General features: G+C 36.2%; 1 protein-coding gene across 1 annotated transcript; it reads right to left on the bottom strand.

The window, feature by feature from the left end:
* Positions 1 to 18,029: 18,029 nt before the first annotated feature.
* Positions 18,030 to 18,689, bottom strand: LOC138857897 (uncharacterized protein PF3D7_1120000-like). Its single transcript, XM_070111959.1, has one exon. It carries the CDS (start codon positions 18,687 to 18,689, stop codon positions 18,030 to 18,032), a length of 660 nt encoding a protein of 219 aa, XP_069968060.1.
* Positions 18,690 to 27,012: the final 8,323 nt, after the last annotated feature.

The raw sequence follows: 27,012 nt of genomic DNA on the forward strand, positions 1-27,012 counted from the left end.
GCACCGCCCACATTTAGGTTAAAACCATATCTAGAGCCCTACTCGACTGATTTCAATCAAATTTGGTCAACATTCCTACATCAAAAAGTGTAAATGGGCAACGCCTACTTTCAATATAACACAGTTTAAAATTCCATCTGCTTTTTTCACTTTACAGTACGCAAATTAAGAACCGATTAATCTCTTCATAAAAAAATTTGCACGAACAGTGCCAACTTATGACCAAAAACTGTCCAAATCGGATCAAACCTATTCAATCCCCCAGATACCGAATATTGTGAACTTTTTATCGAAAATATTGGTCAACCCGTCAGATATATTATGGAAACTTGAAAAGAATTTTCCCTGGCTTTGATCACTATAAGTTGCGAGAGTATACCGAATATTGTGAACTTTTTATCGAAAATATTGGTCAACCCGTCAGATATATTATGGAAACTTGAAAAGAATTTTCCCTGGCTTTGATCACTATAAGTTGCGAGAGTATAATATGTTCGGTTAAACCCGAACTTAGCCATTTCTTACTTGTTTTTCTAATTTTCTTTTGTAACTTATTATCCGGAAATTCTCTTTTGAGGAAGAACTTATGACGGGAATTCCCTATTTCATCAGAATGTATGTTATTAAATACCCGCTATTAGTATTTTCAATACCAAATTTATGACGAGAATTTCTTAATCTATCGGGAAGTATTAATCCGTGAATTTTTTGAGCCATATTTTTTCTATTTATTACAAAACTTTCATGAACTAATTATATTTCTTGTTTTAAATAAAATGATATCGAATAATTATATATTTAGGTAAAATAAAAAAAGTAAAAGTTACGCAATTTTTATTAAAATTCATTTATATATTATGCACAATCGTCGGACCTCTGTAATATTCCTATCTCGTTTCATCATTGCGCTCAAACCATTTGGTGCTCTCAATGAAACTACTTATGTTTGCTGTGCTTTTTGATGACAGCCATTCAAGATTTGGTGATTGATGTGTTCCAAGTATTCTGTGTCGCCCTCTCTATACCTAGTACTTACGCTTGGAAGATACTGGCTGAGTTTACTAGTTGAATAAAGAGACAGATTTCGAGATCATCGGAGTATACATCTCCTCCTACTCCGCAGTTCATTCTGTGGGCAGCACATGCAAGAACATATAGAGCGCATCAGTCGGACATGATTTAATAGCCCCAGTAACCCGTGCACAGGCTCTGTATGTCTAAGTATTCTTTTGCAGGTGTAGTAGGCCATATACGCTTTATTTGTTATTTTCCAATGTAAAATTTTAACCTTTGTAGGGCTCTTTCCATAATCTCACTGATTGTGGAAGGAACGATCCCTGATATCATCAACATTATGTTGTCTACATATGCTACTTCTTTCACCCCTTCTCCATTGAGTAGAAGTAGTATTCCATTCAGCGCCACTACCCATGAAAGCGCGGAAAGAATACCTTCTTGAGAAGTGCCTCTGCTTACTTGGCTTCTTTGTATCACTGAACATTTGATGCTATAATCATTCTGTTCATAAACATCGATCGTGTCTATCTGCACACCATGTAATCTATGCCACCATGTGGCAGAGAATCAATAATCGTGCTTATTTCTATATTGTTGAAGGTTCCTTCTACATTTATCATTCGATAAGGTATCCGTTAGAATTAATTTTTTATGCAAGTCCATTAGCCTTTCTTGAACCTTCAGCATGAAGGTGGTGAGGCTTATAGGTCTAAAATCTTTTGCGTTATCATGTGTTCTTCTGCCCGGTTAAGGAGGAACACCACCTTGACTCTTTTTCAGCTTCTTGGGATGTAACATAGTTGGATGCTAGCGATATATATTTTTTCTAGCCTCAAAACCATAGGTTTTAGCTTCTGCATTATTATGGGAATAATCCCATCTGGACCAGCCGCTTTAAATGACAAGAAGCTATTTATAGCGTATATAATTTTCTTCTTGCTTACTATTTTGTCGGATCGGTCTGTCGTATTTGTTTGTCAGGTTGTATCTCCACATATCCTCAAATTACTATTTAAATTATATTGCAATAGTGACTTACCCCTGGCGTTTGTGTTGGTGCTTCCACATATAGTATTATTAGATATCTGCTCTTCTGTTTTCCTCTGTCAGTCTTAATTGTACCCCAAGGTGGCACGTCCCTGTCATGGGCCATGTATGATAACACCAGACAAAAGTTACCTCCTTCCTGTTCCACCCTCACCACCGTGTTAACTACTGAGCTCTAGTTAGGTCAAAGAAATGCCTTTATATTTTTCTTAATGATTCATTTTGCTTATAATAGATCACGTCGTCTTTCCCCTAGGGCTCTTGGATTAGACTGATATCGGTGTCCCTCTCACTTAAAAGGGTTGTCAGATTTGCAGTAGCACTTTTTGAGTGTTGTAGATTTATCTGAACGCATCTATGTTTCTTTGGCATTCTCTTATATCGGCACCTCTTTTAGCAACTGGTTGGCGTCGTAGACCAGAGTTCCCATCGCTTCGTTTTGCGAGTGATTACTGCTGTGGGTACTTTGTTGGTACCCACTGTATTTATTGCTGTGTACTCCGGCGTACTATGTCTGGTACATCCGGGAGCTCTTTTATTCGTCTCCTGACTAAAGGCGAGGAGGGGGTCTTCGTCGGACTCGGTAAAGGGTCCTAGCGCCCTATATGTAGTTATCGTTGCCGTTGTCCCTGTCATAGCGTAGGTCGTCAACATATTGGTATCTGTTGTTTTTGTTTATTTTTATTTTCCATTTTTAGTCACACGAGTAGGCCGGAAGGGGTTGGTCACTCATATCTCCAACCTCGCCCGGGCACGGAGGAGACCGTTCGCGATCAGCTATTCATTACCGCCCGCTGACCATTCAGCCATTAACACGGGTACCTCGACACATTGGCTTAGGGTGGTGTTGGTGCGGATGTCATCACAATTCCCCAGTAGGGGATGGGCGTGAAACTGAGGGGTTAATTATCCATGTTCCCATGATGACAATTTTGGGGATTCCCTCTTAATTCGTAAAAGGAATATGCGTGCCCATATGGGTTGCACCCATTACTTTTATTTAAGCGTCTTCGCCAAATTAAATATTTTTGAGTTTCATATTTCTATAATTCTATCCATATTTGCATATTACTTACCAAAAAAAGAGATAACAAAATTAAAATTTAGGAACGAATCGTATACATTCATTTGAAACCGAGCTGTTGGCAGCGAGCATTTACGAACAAGAACACCAAGCATGCCACCCGAGCAACAGTGGCTCGGTTCCTTCGTCCTTCCTTGTCATCCCCTCGCCCACAAAAAAACCGGTTTGGGCGACAAAATAGTGCGTGTGTGAACTGTTGCTATTTCTACGTATTTTTTGTGCAGACTGTTCTCTTTGGATATTTATTAAATCGTCCTTAGGTCTAATGGAATTATTTACTTTTTTAGAATGTGGAAATGACAAAAAACTGTTTACTTTGTTGTACGTACTTGTTATTAGATTACTGCTTTCCCGTTGCATGCTGTGTATTTTTGTGGTAAAACAAGTGGCCATTGCTCCTATGCAAAACACAAAATTATGCAAATTGGTGGTCGGTGGTTGGTGACCGACAAATGAGGAAAAAATTAACGCGTCCGCCTAAAAATGTATTTATATTATAATTATGCGCAATAAATTTATTAAAACATATTCTGTATATATATTCTACTTGTAGCTTTAACTATGTATCTATGTATATTTATAACGGGTTACTCAAAGGTATGAATATATATATATACACTGATGACAAATAAAATGATGAAAAGTCAACTGAGATTTCCCATATTTTGGTTTCAATAATTTGTTATTCAAATTCATATCGAGTTTCAAAATTTCGACAATAACGCGATAATAGTCGTAAGCAGTTCATCTAAACGTTACAATCCTTCACCACTTTCGCATACCTAGTTATATATTACCGAAATACCTTATAGATGTTAATGTCAAATGTCAATAGTTGGTTTATCGGCATAAACTTTAAACTTGACGTGCCCTAACAAATGATATTGGAACAAAGTCAAATCCCGTGACCTTGAAGACCAAATAACAGACCCAGTTTTGATATGATGGATGAGAAATGGAGAACATTGAAAAATATAGAAAAAATAAAACATCATCAGCCTAAAATTTTATATTTGAAAAATATGTATCTAGGTATAGCAATATCTGGGCATCCTACATCGTTTCTACAAGGCTTGTATTCGGGTCTTTATAATTAATATATTTTTGAATTCCATGAACAGTTTTACTTGACAACTCGACCACTTTTTACTTGCCTATATCTATATGACCGTGACCGGAATGATACTCATCAACTGCTCTTGATGCCACGGATCCCTTAATCGCCGCTTAGCTATTTACTATATATCAAATGGTCTTTGTAATAAAAGCAGAACCTCACTTTATTATACTTACTATTTATGCCTTAACGACATGGTCACTGAATTATATGTAAGCCCCATTCTTAAATGCGATTGCCTTGGAAGATCTCTTATTCTGCATTTGTTTCACATTTACATCGATTGTTGAATATGTTGACGGACCGTACTTTTCCTTTCTGCCGAAAAGGAGATAGATTAATTCAATCATGCAATCTGGCCAGAAGTTCCAGTTTTTGAGTATTATCACAGGGTAATAAAAGACGGCACTACGCCTAGACCCAGTGGTCTATCAATTATTTCACTTTTCACTTGAATATGTTATTTATTGGTCATATGTCAAAACTTTGTCTACTTGTCTATCTCTCTAAAGCAAATGCGATACCCACTTATAAGGCGTGCTGCACCTGTTCCAGGGGATAAGATAATTATTTTTTTTAATAATACCAGCCGCCCTTCTAATGTAACGTATGTTAGTATAGAACGGACGGCATTTGCCAGAACTCGACTTGTGGTCGAAGAAACTAACTTTTACAGTTTATTGACCTGAAAAAATCAAATTTTTAATTGGTTGTGTTGTTATTTAGCAAAGGTTACTTATATTCTTTGAAGCAATAACTGAGGAACTACATCAAAATTGAATACCACCTGATATGTAAGGAAATGCCATTGAACTCACTTTAATCCCAGAAAGCTTATGAACTATTGTCATGCCAATGAACTCAAATAAATTAGCTAGTAAACAAATCAAATTGCTTAAGTTAATGAACTTTACAACCTCTTAAAAGCAAATAAAATAATTACAGTTATGCATATGAGAATTAACCAATGTATTTTAGCTTGCATTGTTGAATTTTTATTGAGCAATTTTCGTATAAACGAACACAATCGTATCAACTGTTTGGAAAATACCGTTAAACGTTTATGAAACATGACTATCATTAAATGGTATATAACATCTCTTGAGATAACAAGAGGGTGGTTTCACAGTTTTGATGATTAAAAAGTAAAAATAAACTTTTTTTCAGTATTATTGAGTATTACCAGTTTTTTGAAAAAAAAAATTCATCATTTGTAAAATACGATTTCAATAATGTGACTGAAATTCCCATAAGCCAGACTATGAAGACGGTTTTTTACTACATATTATTCTCGAATCGGTTTTCTAAGAGACAGCGAGGCTCATAGCCTTTAAAATAGATTCAAATACAGTAGCCCTAATATTATATATTCCTTGAAAGTAACCAAAACCGAAGTCTGATGAGTAAATTATCGATTTCGAGCTGAATTCTGTGGCATGACGCCCTATCGTATTGAAACGATAGCGTCAATATGCAGATTTTTGATCTCACTGAATAGACAAATTCACTAGCTTTCTTATAAAATATGATTTTAAAAATAATCTTTACTAAAACAATACCTTACAAATATTATGAATATAAAATGATAAACAGATGCTACAAATCAAACAAATTGGTATAATCAAAGAGAAGTCATTTTACGTTCGCCATTTTACTGCTCGCTTAGTTCAAACTCTCCCCATTTCTAAACTTATGTAGTTGAATGCAAGACATCAAATTATTTTAGAGCTCATTGAAGTGATATAAACTCCTACCATTCTACTTTCTTTTATTATAACAGTATTCATAATTATGTCAGTTGTCTGTTCGTAAGGTTTGGCTAATTCTCTCGCTTGGGTTTTACATTCAATTATTGTGAAAGACGAGGGCGCAGAGAAGTAGGGAATCGAATACGCATCTATTAGTAGATTAAACAAATTGTAGTTACAATTTCAATAAAAATTCTTTGTTTACATCCTACAGCATTTCCTACAGGGTCACTATACATATGCGCTTTGCATGGCTGTATCGCGAAAATATTTCGGTGACCGCCTTTTTCTCTTCACACTGGTCTTTTTTGATTAAAGACAAAAATTGCGTGCCGAACGGCTATTTGGCTAATGTCTCACGCCGTTATTCCTTTTATACTCTTCATAACTAATTTTTTCTCGGTTCCATCAAATTGCAGCGCCATAATTAACGCTAGAGCCTTATATGGCGCACGAATGCAATTTTTTTCGAAAGGCATCACGTGGTTGGGTCATCGTTGACATTTAATTTCATTAAAATTGCTTAGCTGGCAAGCTCTTGTTTACTTGCACCTGGAAAGTCTACACTCATTATGAATATGTAGATATGTTGGTGTACATAACCAAAATATATGTGTCATAATTACGCGATGAATTATATAGGAATTTGTATAATTAACAGCCCCCTTCCGCTCATAACACGATTTTGAAAAGTTGAAGCATTTTTTGTAAAATATAATATTGTATGAAGCTGTCGAAGAAATGTGTCTGTATTACAGGATGGAAGCAATTAGAACTATTATGTTGCCTTGGCTAAATGCACAATTTCACCTTGGTCTCCATTTAGCCTACACCGAAATTGCTAAGTCAGAAGTGAAATTTGTAAGCTTTTGCCCTTAGGCGAGCTGCCGCAGACTACACACAATTTTTATTGTGAAAATATTTATTTTGTTTATTTACATAATCGGTATGTAAATATATACGGGCGTATTGGTTTTTTTTTTTTGCAAGTATTTATACATGGGGCTGCCTTGAAAATCATGCCTTGCAATTATATGGTATTTTCACTCTGCAGAAGCGTATCTATCGTTAGTATAGGCTTTTATCCAGTATACATTGTAAAATTTTTAAGTAATGGAATTAAGTTACTTATTAAGGAAAACGGATCTCTTATGAAAATCCTTTTATGGCAGCTATATAAATTACTACAACATATGAAGTGAAAAATTTGTTCGGAGATTATAGCCTTTCCTTTTAATATAAATAAGTAAAAATAGTAATAAGAATGTACCAAAATGGTGGTAATTCATTCCCCTGCCTCTGATCTTTGCAATTGGAAGAGTCCAAAATGTTTGGTAATTTTCTCACCAAGAAGCTGCTCATTTGTCGGCACCGCTGATATAAGATCATTATAGGATATAACTACCATACTATATAATTGATTAAACTCAAGTCCCTGTATGAAAAACTTTTTTATTTGACCAGGTACGTTTACGAAATTTGGCATAGATTATTATTCAAGGCAATGGTACAATCTCTGCATCAATTGATTAGATTGGACAACTATAGCATAGATGTAGCTTCCATACAAACTAATCGATCAAAATTATAATAAATTTTTTTTATCGTATTCCTGGTGGAACATTTCCTTTGTAGATTTCCCAAAATAGATTCAATGCCAGTCAAAAACTCCGATTTTACAAATGAAGCTCATTTTCTGATTGGTGTACAACTTTTTGTCTGCATTCTTGAAGTGAAAAATACTTATGGCAACATAACAAACTTTTAGAGGGGCTTAACTTAGGACAAGTATCTTCACTCAGTATTCCTTAAAATTATTTTATATTTTTGGTCTCTAAAATAATGAAAAGCAACAATAACAAGAAAGAAAGAAAATTGAAAACACGATGTTTTTTGTAATTTTATGCTAGCACTAATCAATCCAATATTCTGTATTTATTTGACAGCGTAAGTATAGAATATTCCAGCGGTACTCAACCTCTTGAATCCAATAATCTGAAGCATTTCTGAACCAATGTAATGTGTTCTCTTAGATCCCTTTTTATTTTCTTTTAAATTCCTATGAGCTGGTGATTACAAATCCAGGTCATAAATAGTTTTGAAACTCCAACTAAATCCCCTAGAAGAAAGGTCCATTTGAAGTCTACTAAGAGAGGGCGTGTATGAGGTAATCTAAATAAGTCTAATAAAAAAGCAATAAAAGCCGAAATCAACTGAATTGCAAATAACTCGCAAATTATCCGACAAATGAATTATGAATGTCAATTAGCGAAAATTCTGTTTTCGTTATTGTCGACATGGATTTGGACATTTCAACGTAGAGTTCCTGCACTTCATTCACATACTTGTAATAAAAATTATATTTATATATGTGATGCTTTTATGGCCGTAAATTTGACTTGTTGCTTGGCGAAATTCGCAGCAGATTCAAGTCCCTGCGGAACTTTCACGTGCACTCATACACATATACAAATATTCATAACTGGGTATGTGCGTAACAGGGAAAGCCGATTGGGTGAAGGCATGTGCGATAACAACTGTAAGGCACAGCTGAGGGCACTTGTATTATTTATTCATTTAAATATTCACCCCACAAAAATTCTTTGCTAAAGACTAAAGTACCACGAGAAAGGAAGAAAGGGAGGCGAAAATTAATGAAATATGAAGTGATGGAGTGAAGAAATATAGTGTCCTGCTAAGTTTTGCGTAAGTGTTAACAGCAATAACATATGTATGTACAATATTTGCAAAGACGTTGCCATGCCAAATGATTGCCGAGATCAGGAAATAGATTAACGGATATCCTGATCTCGACATAAAACTCTACCAAAGTACTACCTCTCCACGAACATTGTCTATGTGGTCATAGGTATTCCAGTTTTAGGTGATATGTGTGTGACCAAGAGTGTCAATGGATAAGGGGTCATAAGGTAAAAAGTATAAGAAAAACTATCGAAGTTCAAAGCTGAGGTTGATATTCGCGAGAGCGCGCATGTATTTGTTCCGATAAAAAAAAAAAAAAAAATTTTTTATTACGTTTAAACTAATAAAGTTGCTTTTTAATTACCGATAGGAAGCAGAATACAACTCAGGTAATTTAGACCAGGGCAATCTATACTTTGGCACATATGTTCAAAGCCCTCTTTAAATCAAAGTGTTAGAAAGTTACCATCTGTTTGAAAAGAGTGTACAAATATACGAGATTAATAGATAATACAGATTTTAAAATGAAATAATTAAAAAGTGCTTGCAGTAAAAAAAACTCTTTAAATAAAGTTGCCACCAATTGTGGCATGTTTAAAAAAGATATTTCTCAAAGAAAGAGAGTCCACTTGATTAAAAATTTTAATTCAAACTTATCAAAGAGTTTTGATATTTAAGGAAATTAAAGTTATTTTTGAAATTTTAAATAAAAATAGAGAGATGTTCAACAGGAGCGGCTGACTTAACTTTCTCCTTAATGCAGCCATTGATTTACTAGAGGACTTACGTTTTTATAACGTTGGAGACCATAAAAATAATATATTAGGTTTTTGCTGTTTTTTGTGATGAAAATGCAATTTTCTTGTAAGGCAATGGTTAGAAATGAATTATTCGCAGTATTGCCCATCGTCACAACTTTTTCCCATCTATCTGGCAAAGCTCAAATACCATTATGATAAAACTGTTCATCTGGTGGTGCTATCCAAGAATCAAGCCATTTTTCGATGTCTTCTTGAGAGTGGAATTGCTTCTGAGACGGACCATGTGTCATCGAACGTAACAAATAACAATCGGATGGTGCAATATCAAGGAAATATAGCGGGTGAGATGGGACTTCCCATTTATGCGTTTCCAGGTAGGTTTTAACGGGTTTGGCAACGTGAGGCTGAGCATTGTCATGCAGCAGAATCACTTTTTTCCCAAACGCATTTAGTCACTTTGAAATGGCTTGGCGGGTGACTGCGATTGCTGAAACAAGCTTTTGACACGGATCCTCATTGAGCAACGTCTCCTCTCCAATTCACCGCCTTCGTAGGTTGTTGCCCTTCCTTCTGCGGACGGTCGTTAATATCCGTATTCGAAGCGACTAAACCAATCACAGCACGTTGTAGGGCACCACCTCCGTAAACTTTTTGGAGCTCCCGATGTGCTTCAGTCGCCGATTTCTTTCACCGAAAGAAGAAAATCAACGATTATTTGGCACAAAATCGGACATATTCGCACAGCCCAAAGTATATGACACATAAACAAAGTCACTAATTTGGAAACACAGTTTCTTTTTTAAATGTCTAAGTTAAGTTTATCACGTTTTGTATATATAAAAATTGTTCACCACTTACTGCTAGAACTATCTATTGACAAACAGCGACCTTTCTATACATTTTTATGCTATAAAAAAATGCACCTGTGCAGCTTCGGTGCAGCCAAAGTTTGACTCATTTTCGCCTGAATTGAATTTAAGAACATGCTGTATATATTCAAAGCCAATTTTATTGATGCTCGGGTAACTCATCTAAATGTGCTTTTAACGCTCTTAGTGAGACTGTTGACGGCAACTACTGACCACCTAACTTTACTAGCAACAATAAAATCTAGCTTTATCTAAGTTTAGCAATTCATTAAGCAAAGTCCTGAGGCTTTCAAAGTTGGACCTAAAATCAAAGACTATCTTAATCATTCATAATTTTTCTATTTCAAAAGCACTAGAATGTTGCAGATAATTATAATTGTTAAAGTGATGACTTGGCGTGTTAAATACATATTTCCGGTTGCTGCACCAAATGCAAAGTATTTATACACATTTTTCTAATTATATTTAATTCATTAGCAAACATTATGCAAACGATCTTGGACGATATAAACCGTTGGGCTGTATCGTGCGGATTAAACTTGAATGCTGGTAAGACAGAGCTAGTACTGTTCACCAGAAAGCATAACACTCCAATAGTTACGGCGCCATTATTAAATGGTTACAGACTAACAATGGGAGATGAGGCAAGCTACCTAGGACTAATCTAAGACAGCAAGCTCTCATGGAACCAAAACTTGGATGCTAGGCGAAGAAAGCAGCCACAGCACTCTACACCTGTAGATGGTGTGCCCCAAATGGGGGCTAACGCCTCGGATAGCTTATTGACTATATACAGCAGTTGTCAAACCAATCATGACATACGGTATATTGGTATGGTGGCCAATAATGGATAAGAAATACGTGGTGAGGCGTATGGAAAGTATACAAAGAGCAGCCAATATATGCATTAGTGGAACAAAGCAGTAGCAAAGTCAGCTCTCAGACTAAGGGGATCCTCCCAATTAGTCGCCTGCAACAAGGGGCACTCTAGAATACTTAGTTTATTCCCGTTTCTACTCAAAACCACGGATTTCCGCAATCCAATAGAATTGAAGTTAAATTCGGTCCACAATATTGCCTTCCCCACCAGAGAGGAGTGGGAAAGGGACGAGGTGAACAGTAATGAAGGAATTAGCATCTACACGGATGGATCCAAACTAGATAATCGAGTGGGAAGTGGTGTCTTCTCTGCAACATTAGACACCAAAATCGCCTTCCGCTTACCAGACCCCTGCAGTGTTTTCCAGGCGGAGATCACAGCAATCAAAGAAAGCCTTGCTGTATTGACAAAAAGTGTGCTCACAACAAGGAGCATATATATTTATATGGATAGCCAATTGAAATCACTCAAGTCTCCTATGATCTCATCAAAGATAGTGAAAGAATGTCTTGAGGATCTAGCATCCTATTTCACGATAAACCTGCAATGGGTTCCAGGGCATAGTGATATCCTGGTATCCCCTTAAAAAGAGGATATTTTTTATGCCTCTGGCAACTTGCAAACATTTAATCAGCGAACATGCTATAAATCTAGCTGAGTCTCGGTAGAGACAATCAATAACCTGCTCAACCAGCAGACTAACGTGGCAGGAATGGAGCGTGAGCCGCACAACCCGACTACTAAAATTCAAAAAAAATTACATACTTGTAAGAACTCAGATAGGAGTACTAACAGGTCACTGTCTAATTAGCAGACATGCCAGCAGGCTAGGCGTACCTTACAACGACTATTATAGAAGCTATCAGGAGGTAGAAGAAGAGGAGTCTATAATACATCTTCTATGCGAATGTAAAGCTCTATACAGAAAAAAAATCGCAACTAAAGGTCGTGGGTTCCTTGACGACGTATTAGAAGTTGCTAATATAAAATTATTTGTACTGATGAGCTTCATCAGGAGCACAGGTTGGTTCAGAGATGAGACGATAGAGTGAGGGAACATTAGTCCCGGTGGTATCACAATGGGCCTCCTATAGGCACTCTACCTACCTAGCATTTTATTACAAGCAGCAGATTTTTATGGATTTTGCAGTGCTACAGATATAAAGCTGAAATGTGAAAATTTATTAAGCGTCCAACTTCATGCCACACTTTGTTATTATTATGGTCAGTATTGCAGTAATTTCGTTCGCTCCACGCTCGAAATGAGTGTGTTGGAGTCACAAAACTTTATACAAGGATATGCGCCACTGTCTCTGTCTCTGTGGACGTAGATGTGAATGTATGTGTGTGTATTTATATAAGCGACTTATTTGTGTAAGCCCGGAGCAACTATTTTCAGCAGCGCTGCTTTCTCCACAAATAACAAATCACACATACATACACATACTTATACACAAACTTATACACAAACTTATACACAAACAGGCTCTTGGGTTTGTACATTTGTTCGGCTAAGTGCTAGCCGCCAAGCATGAATACTTGCAATAAGTTTATAGCTTTGCACTGGACGACCTTCGGCGCCTTCTACTTCATTGTACATTTTAATATTCAAGTGCAAGGTAAAAGTGATGAGCGGAAATATGAAATTGAAACGCCAGACGAGCGTAGCTTAAGTGAGCGCTGCCCGAGAGGGGCGCTGGGAGGCACTGAGTTGAAGGTGAGCGTAGATAAGTGGCAGCCAGTACATATGTGAACCTTCAATATGCTTGGAAATATAATACCTCGCCATGGCCTCCACGGCCTCCATGAGCGTCTTTCGTTAGCACCAATTTTGCTTCCCCCTTAATTTTTAGGGCTCTTTTCATGTGCTGAAAGAAGTAAAATTTTCGACAGTATTTGTCTTAATAAATATGTTTATAGTTGTGTATGACTGTTTTTATATGCATTATTTATTGCATAGTTTTAGGTGCGCAATAAAAAGAATTGAAAAGTTTCTTAGCGCAAAGGAAATTGTAATGGTGAAAATGTAATGACGACAAAGTGTTTCACTAATAAAAATAACAGATGCGAAATGAAATGGAAATACGATTGCAGCTATGAAATGTTATTGCAATAAATTAAACTAGATGTGGCGCTTTGCTATACGTTTGGAGCGGCATGTGTGTGCTGCTACTTTTACATAACATTATCGAAAACTTATAATTAGGCAAAAAATATACAGGAAATAGAGAACATATTTTCTATTTCACATTACTTCCTGTACTTTAAGAAGTCTTCAAGGCCTCATATTCCAATCGCCTGCTTGATTTACTTTTGTGTAACGATTTTCATCATAAAACATCACATAATTCTATATTATAAGGATAGGAAAGTCTAGAATGCACAAAACAACAAAATTTGTTAGGCTTAACGTTCTAAAACGGGAGCGCTAAGAACCACTTCAACGGCCGCACAAGAAAAGTTACTCAACCTAACACCAATCGATATTGCAGTAGAAAGCTTTACAGAAAAATTAGCTGCAATATTGGCGGCGTTCAGTGAATTCTTCCAGACCACATACGCTCACGCTTTATTTGAGAGAGAAGGTTTCAAGTCACACCAGAAGAGGGTGGATGGTGCAGACAAACGGATTATATTGTTCGGAAGTTGATTTTAGGTGACTCTTCAAGCTTCCAGCCTAAGTCTTTACAGTCAAGAAAGCGGTTGAGTTAGCTAACAATACAGGAAACAACATAAAGAAGATCAATACATACGTCGATAGCTAGGCGGCAAATGTACTGGTCTGGCTACCGAACAAGTACATGAAATACGTAATTTGTAAAAACGATATACAATGAAATTTCCGAAAGGCCTGACAGACGGATCAGGCCGAGATAGAATGCCTTAAGCACATGCATGATCCCAAGAATATGTGCAAAAGCCCCGAAGGAAACCACGCATGCCTTTTACTCACACGGTCTCGAAAGGACTGCAGGACGGTTGATGGTGTAATGCAGGTCCCAACTTGCTGGATCACATGTGGGCCGGATGGGCATTAATAACGACGATGTGGTATATGCAGAAAGTGCAGCGAAGTGGGCATGAGAGAGATGCTCTAACACCTTTTATATCTTTGTCCGGCCTTATCTAGAAATCGTCTTATGTACCAAGAAACTTCGCAGTGCAATGGACTAGATAAAATATCATAATTAGATACAAGTCGCTCTTAAAATTCGTAATAAGCATTGACGTCCAGCATGATGAATACTTCAGATCAAATTAAATTAAAACTCCATCTGGCATTGCTAAAAATCAGTAGGTCATGTATGGCATGTCAGTCGGGCAGTATAACTTTATCTAAAATCTAAAATTGTGTAATCCGCTGTAGCGTCGAGGTTAAAAAAAATGTATGTAAAGCTTGAAACATACGTACTTTACTTGCAAAACTTATGATTAAGAATCCGCTTTTTATTTTATATTTAAGAGCCAAATATGATAGAATACAAAATTACGACAAGAAATTACAGTTACAATGTTACAAAAACAAGAAGAACGAAGAAAAAGCATAGAGCGGCATGTAAATTGTAAACAAAAACGTAAACACTTTTGTTAATTCGAATTATTAGTAGTGCAGTAGCGAGTTGCATTAACTATTATGCAAATAAACGATTAAAAACGAGTTCTTTCAGTTTTCCTTCGGATATAAGTTCCCGAAAAGTTGGAAATTTTTTGTAGGCGAAATGAATCTTTTAATCATAATAATTATAATTTCAGATTCTTTTCACTATAATTTCACTTAAATACATGGGAACTGTATATTTAATTTAATTATTTATTTATTTCAGCCACCAGGGCCTAGAAACAGGACTTACATACATAATTCCTTATAGTCTATTCTTATTAACTATTAATTAATAGTTAATAACTATTGCATATCAATATTAAATACATGGTATTCTTTAAATCTTTAAGTCTTTAAATAAAATTTGGAAATCTAAATTATCTTTAAATAATATTTTTTGGAAAGTCTTTAAAACTTTAATTTTAATTTTAAAATTTTTTAACTGCACTGGCCGTAGCTATGATACTACAAACCTTCTTTTTTTTTGCAATTTCTTTCAACCAGGTTACTGCTGCCTTCTTACCTTCAACGCTCAGGATTTCCTCCGTTGATAATACGGTTCTTTGAGTTTCTGTGCATTCTTGTCTCTAGTGATCTATTGAATCTTTGCCTGTACCACACAACCAACATGCTTTTACTTTGTCGTCAGCCCATTTTTTATTTGCGCCTTCTAACGTTCCACATCTTGCTTTTGCAATTAACGCGTAATCTTCGCTAATTTTTAAGTATTCTGGAACTTCGCCTGAGTATATAGATGATTATTTTTCTTGCACTTTGTACATCCATTCCTCGCTTTTTGACTTCATCTCTAACTGACCTACCAACGTCTCTTATTGCAACAACTTCTTCTTGACTGAGTCCACGTTCATTTAAAAACTTCGTTTTGTAGTTCAGGCTCATCTTACCTCCTCTTCCTCTACATCTTTCCATCAGGCACTCTTTAACCAGGCTTTCTTTTTCCATAATTTTGCTTTCGTAATTAACAGTCAGTTTCGCGAATCTTAGTCTCAGATTCTCTCGTTTAGTCTCTTTCAGCAAAATGCAGTCCGATGTACATTTTTCTAATCCCAGTGTCCACTTGAGGTACTTCTTCCCATTTCCATATTTCGGCTTCATATGCCATTATACTGACTACAAGGCTGTCGAACATTTTTATTCTCCTTAGATAGTCTTTCTTGAAAACACGCTCACCTATACTCCAAGTATCTTTCATCACTATAACTGCCTTTTTGACTCTTTCTTTCATATGAGCTCTATTTTTTCCGCTACTCTTGAAGAGGTACCCCAAATAGATGAATTCATTTACTTCTTCCAGCTGTCTTCCTTTCCAGAACCAGTCAGTTTTTCTTCTCTTGCCGCCTCCATATTTAAAAACCATTGGACTTATTCTCATTCAGTATAAGTTTTTTCTTATCTAAATATTTCACTAGTCTTTTGATCATCTCTTTTAACTCACCCTCCCTGGTCGCGAGCACTACGTCGCCAGCATATTCTAGGCTCCAAATTTTTCGCCTTTTTTCTGCAATGGCACAACTAGCTCAGCTTTCCAGTCTTTAGGTATTCCTTCTCCATGCCATATCCTTTGCATTAGGTTGCATATCTCTTGTTGGGTATTACTTTGTGCAAAGACCCATGCTTCATTTGGGATACCATCTTCACCAGTAGCTTTTTTCCTCTTTAGTTTTCTTATTTGCTTTGTTATTTCCTCATCTGTTAAATCTTCTTCCTTTTCTTCATCTTTGTCTTCTTCTCTATTCCAGTCGCCTACCGTATTTGCTTGTTCTCCATTCAGCACGAGTATAAAATGTTTACACCATTTTTCCATGGGCATGCCTTTGCTAATTTCTGACCTAGACTTCCTATATTTATTGATGTACTGCCACACCTTCTTTTCAGTATTTGCGTTTTTTTATTTCTGCAATCTCTTTTTCTTTCATTTTACTTTCTTTTTCAAAGAATAGTTTTCGGAACTCCTTTCTTTCTTTCAAGTAACCTTCTTTTGTTGCTTGGCCATGGCTCCATTTTATTTACTTAGTTTTGACCTTTCTTTTCTTACTTTTGTATTCTTTATCCCACCATTTTTTCAGCTGAATTACACCTATCTTTCTTTTCCATTTTTTCTTACATATATTTTTGGTGATGACTTCCCTCAATTCTTCCCAGTTTCTATGGATGGTAGCATTTTCATTGAATACATTTTTTATAGTAGAAAGTTGGAATTTCGTTTTACTGTCATCATCCCACACTATTTTTTTCCAGTTTCTGTTGATTCTTTCTTGCTTTTGTGGGCTAGTTTACTCTTCAATTTACACATTATGGGCATGTGGTCTGATTCAACTCTATCCAACACTCTAAATTCTTTTACCTGTACTAAGTCTTCAACACCTATTATTACGTAGTCAATCACAGACTGTCCTGATTCGGCAAGAAATGGGAAACTTCCGTCTTCATCATCATTGTGTTTCCATTCAGCACACACCACCCGTCTTCTTCTATAATACTAATTAGTAGCTCACCTTCTGCGTTGCACTTGTTGTCTTTTGATTGTCTTTGTATACCCTCTTCTTCGGGTCCTGCATATAAGCTACCTTTGTGACCTGTTCTTGCATTGAGATCACCACCTACTATTATTTTCCCCTGTTCTGATTCCTCACATATATTTTTTAGCACTTTTTTAATTTTACCTTGATTGTAGACTGTCCATATTACCCACTTATCATCCCCTATTTTGACAACATTTTTCACCGCCCCATCAAACTCAAAATTATTATCTTTAAGTACAATGTCTTTTCTTTCCCCAGTTATTATACCACCACTAGCTCCCCCTTTCTTTTTTTCTCTTTTCGCTGCTTTACACTTCCACTCCTACTCTTTCGGGAGTCTTTTAGCTAATTTTTCCCATCCTTTACTTTCTACCCATGTTTCAGTTAAACCGATTACATCATATTGTCTAAAAAACTCTAAAAAGCCGCATTTTTTTTACCTAAGCCTGCAACATTCCAAAACACCACTTTGAACTCATCGCCTCCTGTTTCATTGGCCCAGTCTATTAAGAATCCCCCTTTTCTATATTAAATTTTATTTGTTGCCACGAGAGCCATTTTCCGTCGACGCACATTTTTCTATATCCTACTTTAACAGTATGATTGTTTTTTCTTATTTCTTTCGCTTCTTGAGCTATTCTCCACTGCACTTCTCTTTCTTAACGTTTTAGATCGTTTTCAATGAAATTTTTCGTACTTACTAGCACTTTTTTATTCTTCATGATTTCCTCTTTGGTTTCCCATTTTTTCAGTTTCACAATCACCACCTTTTTATCTTTACCTTGTAGCCACATGTCCGCAGCATCTACCTTCACTTTAAACTTTTCTTCTATAAACCTTACAGTCGTTTTCTTCGGATCATCATCTGTGTCTATTAGACCTCTAATGAGAATGTTGTTTTTCTTCTCAATCTTCAGCTGTTTTTGCTTTAGCTGCTCCATTTTCTCAATTTCGGCGATAATTCTTGCCTGCTGCTGTTGAATTTTCTCTTTTTCCTCTTTCAATTGATTGTTTTCTTCTTCCGATAGTTTTTCCGGTACACCTTCTGTCAATTTTTTAATTTTATCTTCCATCTGGTCAATGTGTTCCCACAAAAGGTTTTTTTCTGCCTCCAACTTTTTATCTTTGTCCTCAACGTTTTTCTTCAGCTCATCAATTTCTTTTTTAAACTCCATTTGAATTTCTTCTTTATTTTTCGCCATGTTGTCATTTATTTTCTGTAGTTCTCCCATGATTACATTGAGCGATTTTTCAATACCTGTGGCATCATTTTTGTTAGTTCCAGCCTGACGCGTACTTCTAGTGTTTATTGTGTACATGTCGATTTTCGTTGGTTGTTTAATGCCTGTGGCATTTAGTTTTGAGTTTCCCGCCGTGCGGCTGGGTGTTTTTGTGACTTCTGGATTACCCAGCGCTGTTATGTGAACTGTTTTACCTATATTGTTCAGCTGTGATTTACCGATTAAAAAACCCAACCTTTTATGTGTTAAGTTTCTTTCTTTTTCACTTTAAGTCTTAGATTTTATGCTTTGTTGGCTTTCTTGAATTATCAGAAAGGATCCACTAATTTCAGATTATGTAGACTGTAAAATTTTAATTTATGAGGACTCTTTTACAATTAAATTATCTTTAATAATTAGGATAGATTTTTCACACAACCTTCCACTAACACTTTCTCTACCTAAGCCCCGGGAACTGTATATTTTATGCATAATAAAATAAACTACTGCTGAATACATCGGAATCACAATCATTTTTAATAATTTACTTAGTTAGCAATAATGTTGTCATTAGATAAAGGTATTTATTTGAAAATGACGAAAATATTAGGTAAAGTAAAAAGTTCGTTCGGTTTTTTATTGATTTTTCAAAAGATGATAACTTTGTGTACATTTGTCCGATTTAAGTCAAATATCCGTTTTGTTCGTAAACTTGTTGCCAACGAGATGCCAACCTCATTATACCCCTCTCGTAGAAGGCTGCGTCCCTATTGGCAAAAAACTCGGAGAGCTAGTTTTCACAGGCCTCTCTTGAGGCCAACTTCTCACCATTAAGCGCGTTCGCCATGGACAGGAAAATATGGTAATCACTTGGTGCCAGGTCCGGACTATAAGGTGGGTGAATTAGGACCTCCCATCCGAGCTCCCGGAGCTTTTGGCGCGTCACCAAAGACGAGTGTGGCCTGGCATTGTTCTGATGGAACACAATTCGACCGCTGTTGATCATAGATGGCCTGTTCTGGATGAGTGCTGCCTTCAAGCGGTCTAGTTGTTGGCAGTAGAGGGCTCAATTGAGCGTTTGGCCATAGAGGAGCAGCTCGTAGAAGATGATTCCTTGCCAATCTCACCAAACACACAGCAAAACCTTCCTGGCCGTCAATTCGGTCTGGGCCGCATCCCCGAGCTTTGACCATGACCGTTTGCGCTCGATGTTGTCGTAAGTGACCCATTTTTCATCGCCAGTCACAATCCGCTTGAGAAACGGGTCGATTTTGTTGCGATTCAGCAGCGATTTGCAGATGGAAATTCGGTCCATCATGTTTTTTGCGTTAGTTCGTGTGGCACCCAAACATCGATCTTCTTTTTGAATCCAAGGTTATGCAAATGGTTCCAAACGGTTTTCTGGCTTATCTTTAGTTCCTCAGCAATTAAATAAGTGCTCACGTGATGGTCTGTTTCCACTATTTCCATGATTTTATCGCAATTTTCGACGACAGGCCTCCCGACGCGTGGTGCATCTTTGACATCGAAATTACCGGAACGGAACCTAGCAAATCACTTTTGTGCTACACGTTCGTTTACAGTATCGGACCCATAAACTAAATTAATTTTTTTAGCCGCTTTGGCGAAAAACTGTCAAGGACAAACTTTTAGCGCGAATAAACACGTTTTCAGCGCCGTATAGTATGACATGATGCGACACGTAACACTAGTACTATGGACAATAACGCCATCTCTTAAATAAAAACCGAACGAACTTTTTACTTGACCTAATATTTGCCCGCAACATTATTCCACTCATTTCACTAAAGCTTTTCCGCTATAAACTAATAAATTAAGTATATTTCTCGAATTTACGTAGTGTTATCGTTTGTGTTTCCAATTTATATTTCTTCTCAACTCAAAAGAACTACGGCGGTTGGCGTAATATCGTATCTATCATTCGTGTCTAAGAGCACTAATTCTTAGAAAAATGTTCTGAAGATTGGCATCTTAGTGTAACTTTTTAATAAAAATATCAATATAATTTTCTTTATACGCTTGAATACAGAGATTCAAATTCTTTTTTTATACGCCTAGTATAAAGTTCCAAATTTTCAGTTTTTGAGGACCCTTGTTTGAGAGCTCGAACTAAGCATTATCCGTTTAACATTTACCGTTTAGATACGCCCATTGCAATGCTCCCTTTCTGATCTTTCTTAAACAGTCTCACACATCTGCAATAAGTGATGATATTTGGGATTTGGATATATGGGCAATTTCTCTACTTCAACTAGTCCTAAAGCACTGAATGTTTGACGAAAAAATAAGGTTTTTAAATGAATATATTAAGTTCAATTTCCGTAGATATCTGTTTTCGCTTTAACACAGAGAACTTTGGTTTTACTTGAAACGAGTAGATTAAAGTAAAATAAAGAAGTACCAATTTACAACCATAAATTAAACTACTGATTTAACAATATAAAATGCACCAAATTATAGAATAAAAAGTCAAAAATATTATTGTACAAGCTCAAATCCCATAAATTTCAGCGAACAATAAATTAAATATAGATATATCCATTGCGTTACGAATCCTAACACATGGGCCGAAAATGACCGGACCTCACACAAAGATGACGCTAGTTAGTACTAACCTTCGAAAGACAGCTGTTAAAATTTCATGACATTCTAATTTTACAATTTCGTGTTTTAATTTTACACTGCTTCTTGATGGGCAATAATACCGTTCAAGTGAAGCAATTGAGATTCGGCACCATCGGAAACCGCAACAAAACGTTGGTTTGCTGATTTCAGTGGTCGTGAAACACCATTGATGGAAACCGCAGTGGGCGTCCAAATAAGGCTGTAACACCAGAAAACATAAAATTAATCCACAAAATCATTTTGAATGAGGAAAGTAAAGTTGCGTGATATACAAGTAGCTGACATTGAAAGGATATCAAAAGAACGTGTTGGCTTTATATTGCATGAGCATTTGTCCATGAGAAAGCTCTGTTCAAAATGGGTGCCGCATTTGCTGATAGTTGACCAAAAACAGCAAGGTGTTGATGATTCTGAGCAGTGTTAGGTCATGTTTAAACATAACCAACCTAAAATTTTTTTTTGCTCCCAGCGAATATTGGTTATTCGCAGTCCTCCAAAAAATGTTCCGATTAAGATTTACACCTAGCGACTGCTTGGCCTAATCTTTAACTTTGAAAAAAATGTATAATAACTGGAAAGAAATTCCTCAGCTACTAAGATGAAAAAGAGAACGAGTATATAATTGCTGCGAAATGCATCCGAACCGATTTTGAAGCTCACGTGTTTCCTTCAGGCATCTCACACCGATTTGCACACACAACAAATTTTGTGAACAAAAAGCTTGCAAACGATGAGCAACCGTCAATGCGAGTGTGAGAAAGCACGACAAAGTGAAGCAAACCGCGAGTAAATGCAAATGTTGTGTGGATATCCCCCGCGACGCGTCCATATTGTATGCAAACACTCTAACATGTGGGCAACGAAGGGAAATGGGGAAGTGAATTGGTTGACATTGCTGTCATGCTTTCGATATGCAATTGTCAAAGTGACAAGCACCCACATTGATTCGTACATATAAACAATACATATGCGTATACATTTATGTAAGAAGTAGTATAAAATCTGTATTTAATTCTACCATTTTTACTTTAAAAAAATATTATATTTATTCTCCAAAAATTTTCATTTTTTGCATTTCCAAAATTTTTTTCTCACAGTGTTCTCATTCTTCTCCTATAACAGCCAAACTTTGTTTGTTGCGCACACATTTTTCAAACAAGTTTGCTACTCTCTCGCTCCGCGACTACATTTTACGCTCAGCATTGCGAGCTTTTGGGCCAGTAAGCAACAGTTAGTCACGCAAAGCGCCGCTAAAGCTTTCGCTAAACAATAATCGCTACTTTCCCCTCATCGACACCTTGTAGGCATTAAAGTGCGCTCTCACAGGCAGTTCTCTCCCTCTTGCGGTTCGTCCTAGCACTTACTGTTCGAGGTCGCTTGGTCCCTGTTGAAGGCTTTTAGTGACTTGAACGCTGCCGACTTGAAAACTTCCAAACAACGACAACAGTTTGTTGCTTAAGTTTCGCTGTTATGGTCGTGTCTTGCTTACTGAATTTTATAACTGCGTGGGCTAGAAGAAGCAGAGTAATAATATAAAATACTTTGAGGAATTGGAAAGAAGTAATGTGGAGTAGTTATACTCAAACGTACACACATATATACAAGTGTAATATATGTAAGCCGTTGTGGAGTTAAGTAGACGCGCGTGTATATGTTCGCCATTCTCCACTCTCAGGTGTGTTTATCGAAGGTTGTCGCAGTTTTCATATAATATTTAATAGTTTCGACGCTTGTGTATTGGTGGAGTGTGTACGAAGTGCTGCAAGCTCTATATCTATAAGCTTATACTAGTATTGGTGTAAAAAGTTTTAAATTGTGAAGTACGAAGCGGAAAGCGAAATCGAAAAAATATTTACTTATCACAGATTCGCCAATATTTATATAAAAAAAAGTGTATGCCAGGAATTTTATGGGAAATTCCAATTCATCGGATTTTAGTAGTATATACAACTGCTTTTGACCCTGATCGTGACTTGTTTCAGCGCCTAAGTTTATATTTAGTTCAAAAAAAGTTCTACCAATCGTTTCAACTAACAAAAAATATTGAATGGAGAGTACTTTAAACTCAATAATAAGCGTTTATTAAAAACTCACGGCAAAATAGAAAAGAAAGAAGATAATATACATATATATAACATATACATTTTTTTTTATTGAAGCGGATCATCGAATTTATAAAAAGAAATTTATGTATATAAATTAAACTTCCTTTTTTCTTTCAAATAATCAATATATTGATCCACGATAGCATTCAATGCTGCAAATCCGCAACTGTAATTGCTCTAAACTCAACTAACGGTGCTGTTTAGCGTCATTTGTGCGAATATAAAAAGCCTATGGAAATGTCGTGTGCAGTGTAGATCCTTTTGGATTCCACTTAAAAATATCATGTGCTGGTGGCATGTGTGCTGTACATTGGCTATTGTGTAAATAAATTGTCAAATTAAAGTGTAATTAATTGTGGCGTGTTATAAATATATTGCTGCACTCGACCAAAAAATGCGAATAAATAATAATATAAGCAAGGCTAGTGCAAGCAGAAACATAAACCAATAAATACACACATAAAAACTGACACATACATATATACAACTAAACAGAGTAACGGCATTGCTGCGTGTTCCCAACGGTGTTGTTTTTACATACATATGTATCTCCACACATACAAATATATAAACACACTCAAGCATATTTCAGTAGTTTATTTCCAAGTGTGTAATCGTGTAGTGCTGCGTCTACTTAACGGTTAATTTGGGATATCGCAACATGCCTGGTTTTTGCTACTATTGCAAATATTTGCTTAATTTTATACTAACAACAAAGTTAATGCGAAACAAATTGTGGAAGTGTAGTTTAGGAAAACGCACGTTTTGCTTCATTTTGCACAGCCCCAAGTGGACGAGTAACCGAATTTATGGAGTTACTACCAACATTTTAAATTAACCTCAATTTATATTTTCTCATTTTCTTCTACATATGTATTATGCACTAAAATTTGTAGCTAATTGGATTTGAAATTATTTTGAACGAAAATGTAAGCAATCTAATATATTAGTTCCACTTCCGGGCATCACCTCGACGAACCAGAATATTTTTACTAGTCTTACATGGAATAAACTCAACAGCGGATTATATAACCTATATAAATTAAAGTTACCTTGAACTACCGTTTATCGTTAATTGAGAGAAACCAGTGCTGTTTCCTTATGTGAAGAAGTGAATCAGGTATAACAAACGTACTATAGTTTTCGTACGTCAGTCATCAAATCCAGATTTGGTTTACCAGTTCTCAAGGTTGGCTAGTCGAAGTAGTTCCATACCTTAAAAGGAACATTAATATCAACTTCAGGAATAAAGGTGTGGATTTGAGCCTTCCAGTGGTTTGTCTTGAAAATTACAACAAACATTTTCTTATAACTTGCAACACTTGGAAGCTTAACAAGCTTTAGTCGATTAGTATGAGCGGGCAAAATATAGCGGATCTCAACTTAAATTTTCCTTAAAACAAGAAAAAACGTTAACTTGTGTTGCACCGAAGCTAGAATACCTTTCACAAATAAACACGTTTCCATTCAAGAGCTTGATTTTGATCGGTCGGTTTGCATGACAGCTATATGCTATAGTAGTCCGATTCAAGAAATTTATTCATATATTGTACTACTGCTTTAGAAATAATATGTGCCAAATTTTGTAGAGAAATCTTGTCAGATAAAAAAGCTTTCCATAAGAACTTGATTCCGATCTTTCAACTTGTATGATAGCTATATGCTATAATCGTCCGATCTAAACACTTTGTTCAGTAGTAATGCTTTAGGTAATAATCCGTCCAAAATTTTGTGCAGATATCTTGTCTAATAAAAAAGTTGTCTCTACCATTACTTGATTCTGATCGTTCAATTTGTATGACAGCTATATGCTATAGTATTCTGATATCTGTTCCGAAATGAGCAGCATCTTGGGGAGAAAAGAACGGGTACGAAATTTCAGATCAATATCTCGTAAACTGATTGACTAGTTCGCGTATATACAGATGGGCATACGGACAGACAGATCGGCTCAGTTCGTCACACTGATCATTTATATATGCTAGCTGACCCGCGACAAGTTGTTTTGTCATATATGTACGTCATTTTTAGGAAATATTTTTAAAAATAACTCACACTATAAGTGTGTGGGTGATGCAATTATAATTGAAAGAGGAATGCAGATAAAATATATTATATATGTATTAAACTACAATTATCGGAAGCTACATATATATACATATTTCGATTAAAACTAAACAAAGATTAATATCTCATCGGAATGGAGAGTACAATATTTTTGATCAGTTCTTCATTAGCGAATACAAACAAATTGGATGGTTTGCTCACGCGAGAACATACCACATAAAGTTGCCTATGGGAAAAGCATGGGGCACCCAAATCTAAGCCACAACGATAGACAACGTTTGGCTTTATGAGCTATTTATCGCCATTGCGAATGTCAATCTAATTGGGAATTGAGAGCGTTTAAATTCAATTGGCACATCATCACATTTTTACCTCGGGTCTTTTATTCAAAATGGTGGCTTATTATTGTTTTTCATTAATTTTTTTACTTACTAATCTTGTACCATTGATAAGCCATGCTGGGTTCAAGTTCCGAAGCAAAATAACCGGAGATCTAACTTTCAGTTGTAAATGGTGCCGTGGCATGTCCGGAATATCCAGTGAATTCAAAAACTAAATTGGATAATTTACAGCAAGATTTTTAAAATTTTCTATCCAATGGCATCTAATAAAGTTGCTCAATGCCAGATTATGCAACGGTCAAGATGATGCTATTTTTTGATGGTATCTCAGCAAGAAGTAGCTAAATATGGAATTCTCGCCAGTTCCACCTGGAGCCTCCAAAAAATAAAAGAATTTCCCTTGCCCTGCCGAAACTGCCAGCATACTCGTAACGCGCTCGGAAATTGGTTTTGTTCATCATTTAGGAGTGGAACATTGCTGGAAACATTGGCTGACGAATTATATATGTGTTGATTGAAACAGATGCACTTCGATTTGGTGAACTCGTACCGAAATGACTAATTGGTAAATTCACAATGACAATGCAATGATCCGCAATCAATGCTTCATTGTACATTGCGTCATTGAGTGATATCGTGAGATCGTTGCACCTTGTACAATGTCGGTACAATATATCATTAGTCATCGAATCTTTGTGATTATCCGACAACATTTGTGATCGTACCGCAAAACATGTCATCGGTACTATAGCAAATAGTAGACGAATTTGTATTCCTAAAATTGTGCAGTATAATGCTGCTTCAGCAAGCATACTGTCCCAAAGATTGTCATCTTCTAGCATGCTTAATGCAAGGCATGCATCTTTATACCGTCAGTCTGCCCTGGATTGATTGTATATACACAATCCAAATTATTTGATTTGAATAAATCGGGGCCTGCCTCAACTGGTGTGCCTTGTTTGCGGGGTATACATTTTTCCGATTGAGCCCATGAGTATCATGAGTGGTACTTCTGAATAGAGGAGTATTGGTGTAAAGGCACCAAAAACATCCGCACGATTACACAATTCAAAAAAAATTCGGTGAGCGTAATTTTAGGTGGATGTATAACATAACCAAACGCTTTTTTGTTCGTGAAAAATACACGTTGGCCGTTTTCGATAGTTGATAGAATGTAGGTAGAGAATCTTGATGAAATATATAGCCCAGTTATATATGTTAGATGTAATCTTCTTTGAAATATTTATGAATTTGACTCGACCT

Source organism: Bactrocera oleae, chromosome 6 (genome assembly GCF_042242935.1).
Source record: "Bactrocera oleae isolate idBacOlea1 chromosome 6, idBacOlea1, whole genome shotgun sequence".
Classification (NCBI taxonomy): domain Eukaryota; kingdom Metazoa; phylum Arthropoda; class Insecta; order Diptera; family Tephritidae; genus Bactrocera; species Bactrocera oleae.

Excerpts from the sequence above, each read along its gene's own strand:
- LOC138857897 (XM_070111959.1), bottom strand. The coding sequence starts at position 18,689 with ATGTACACAATAAACACTAGAAGTACGCGTCAGGCTGGAACTAACAAA.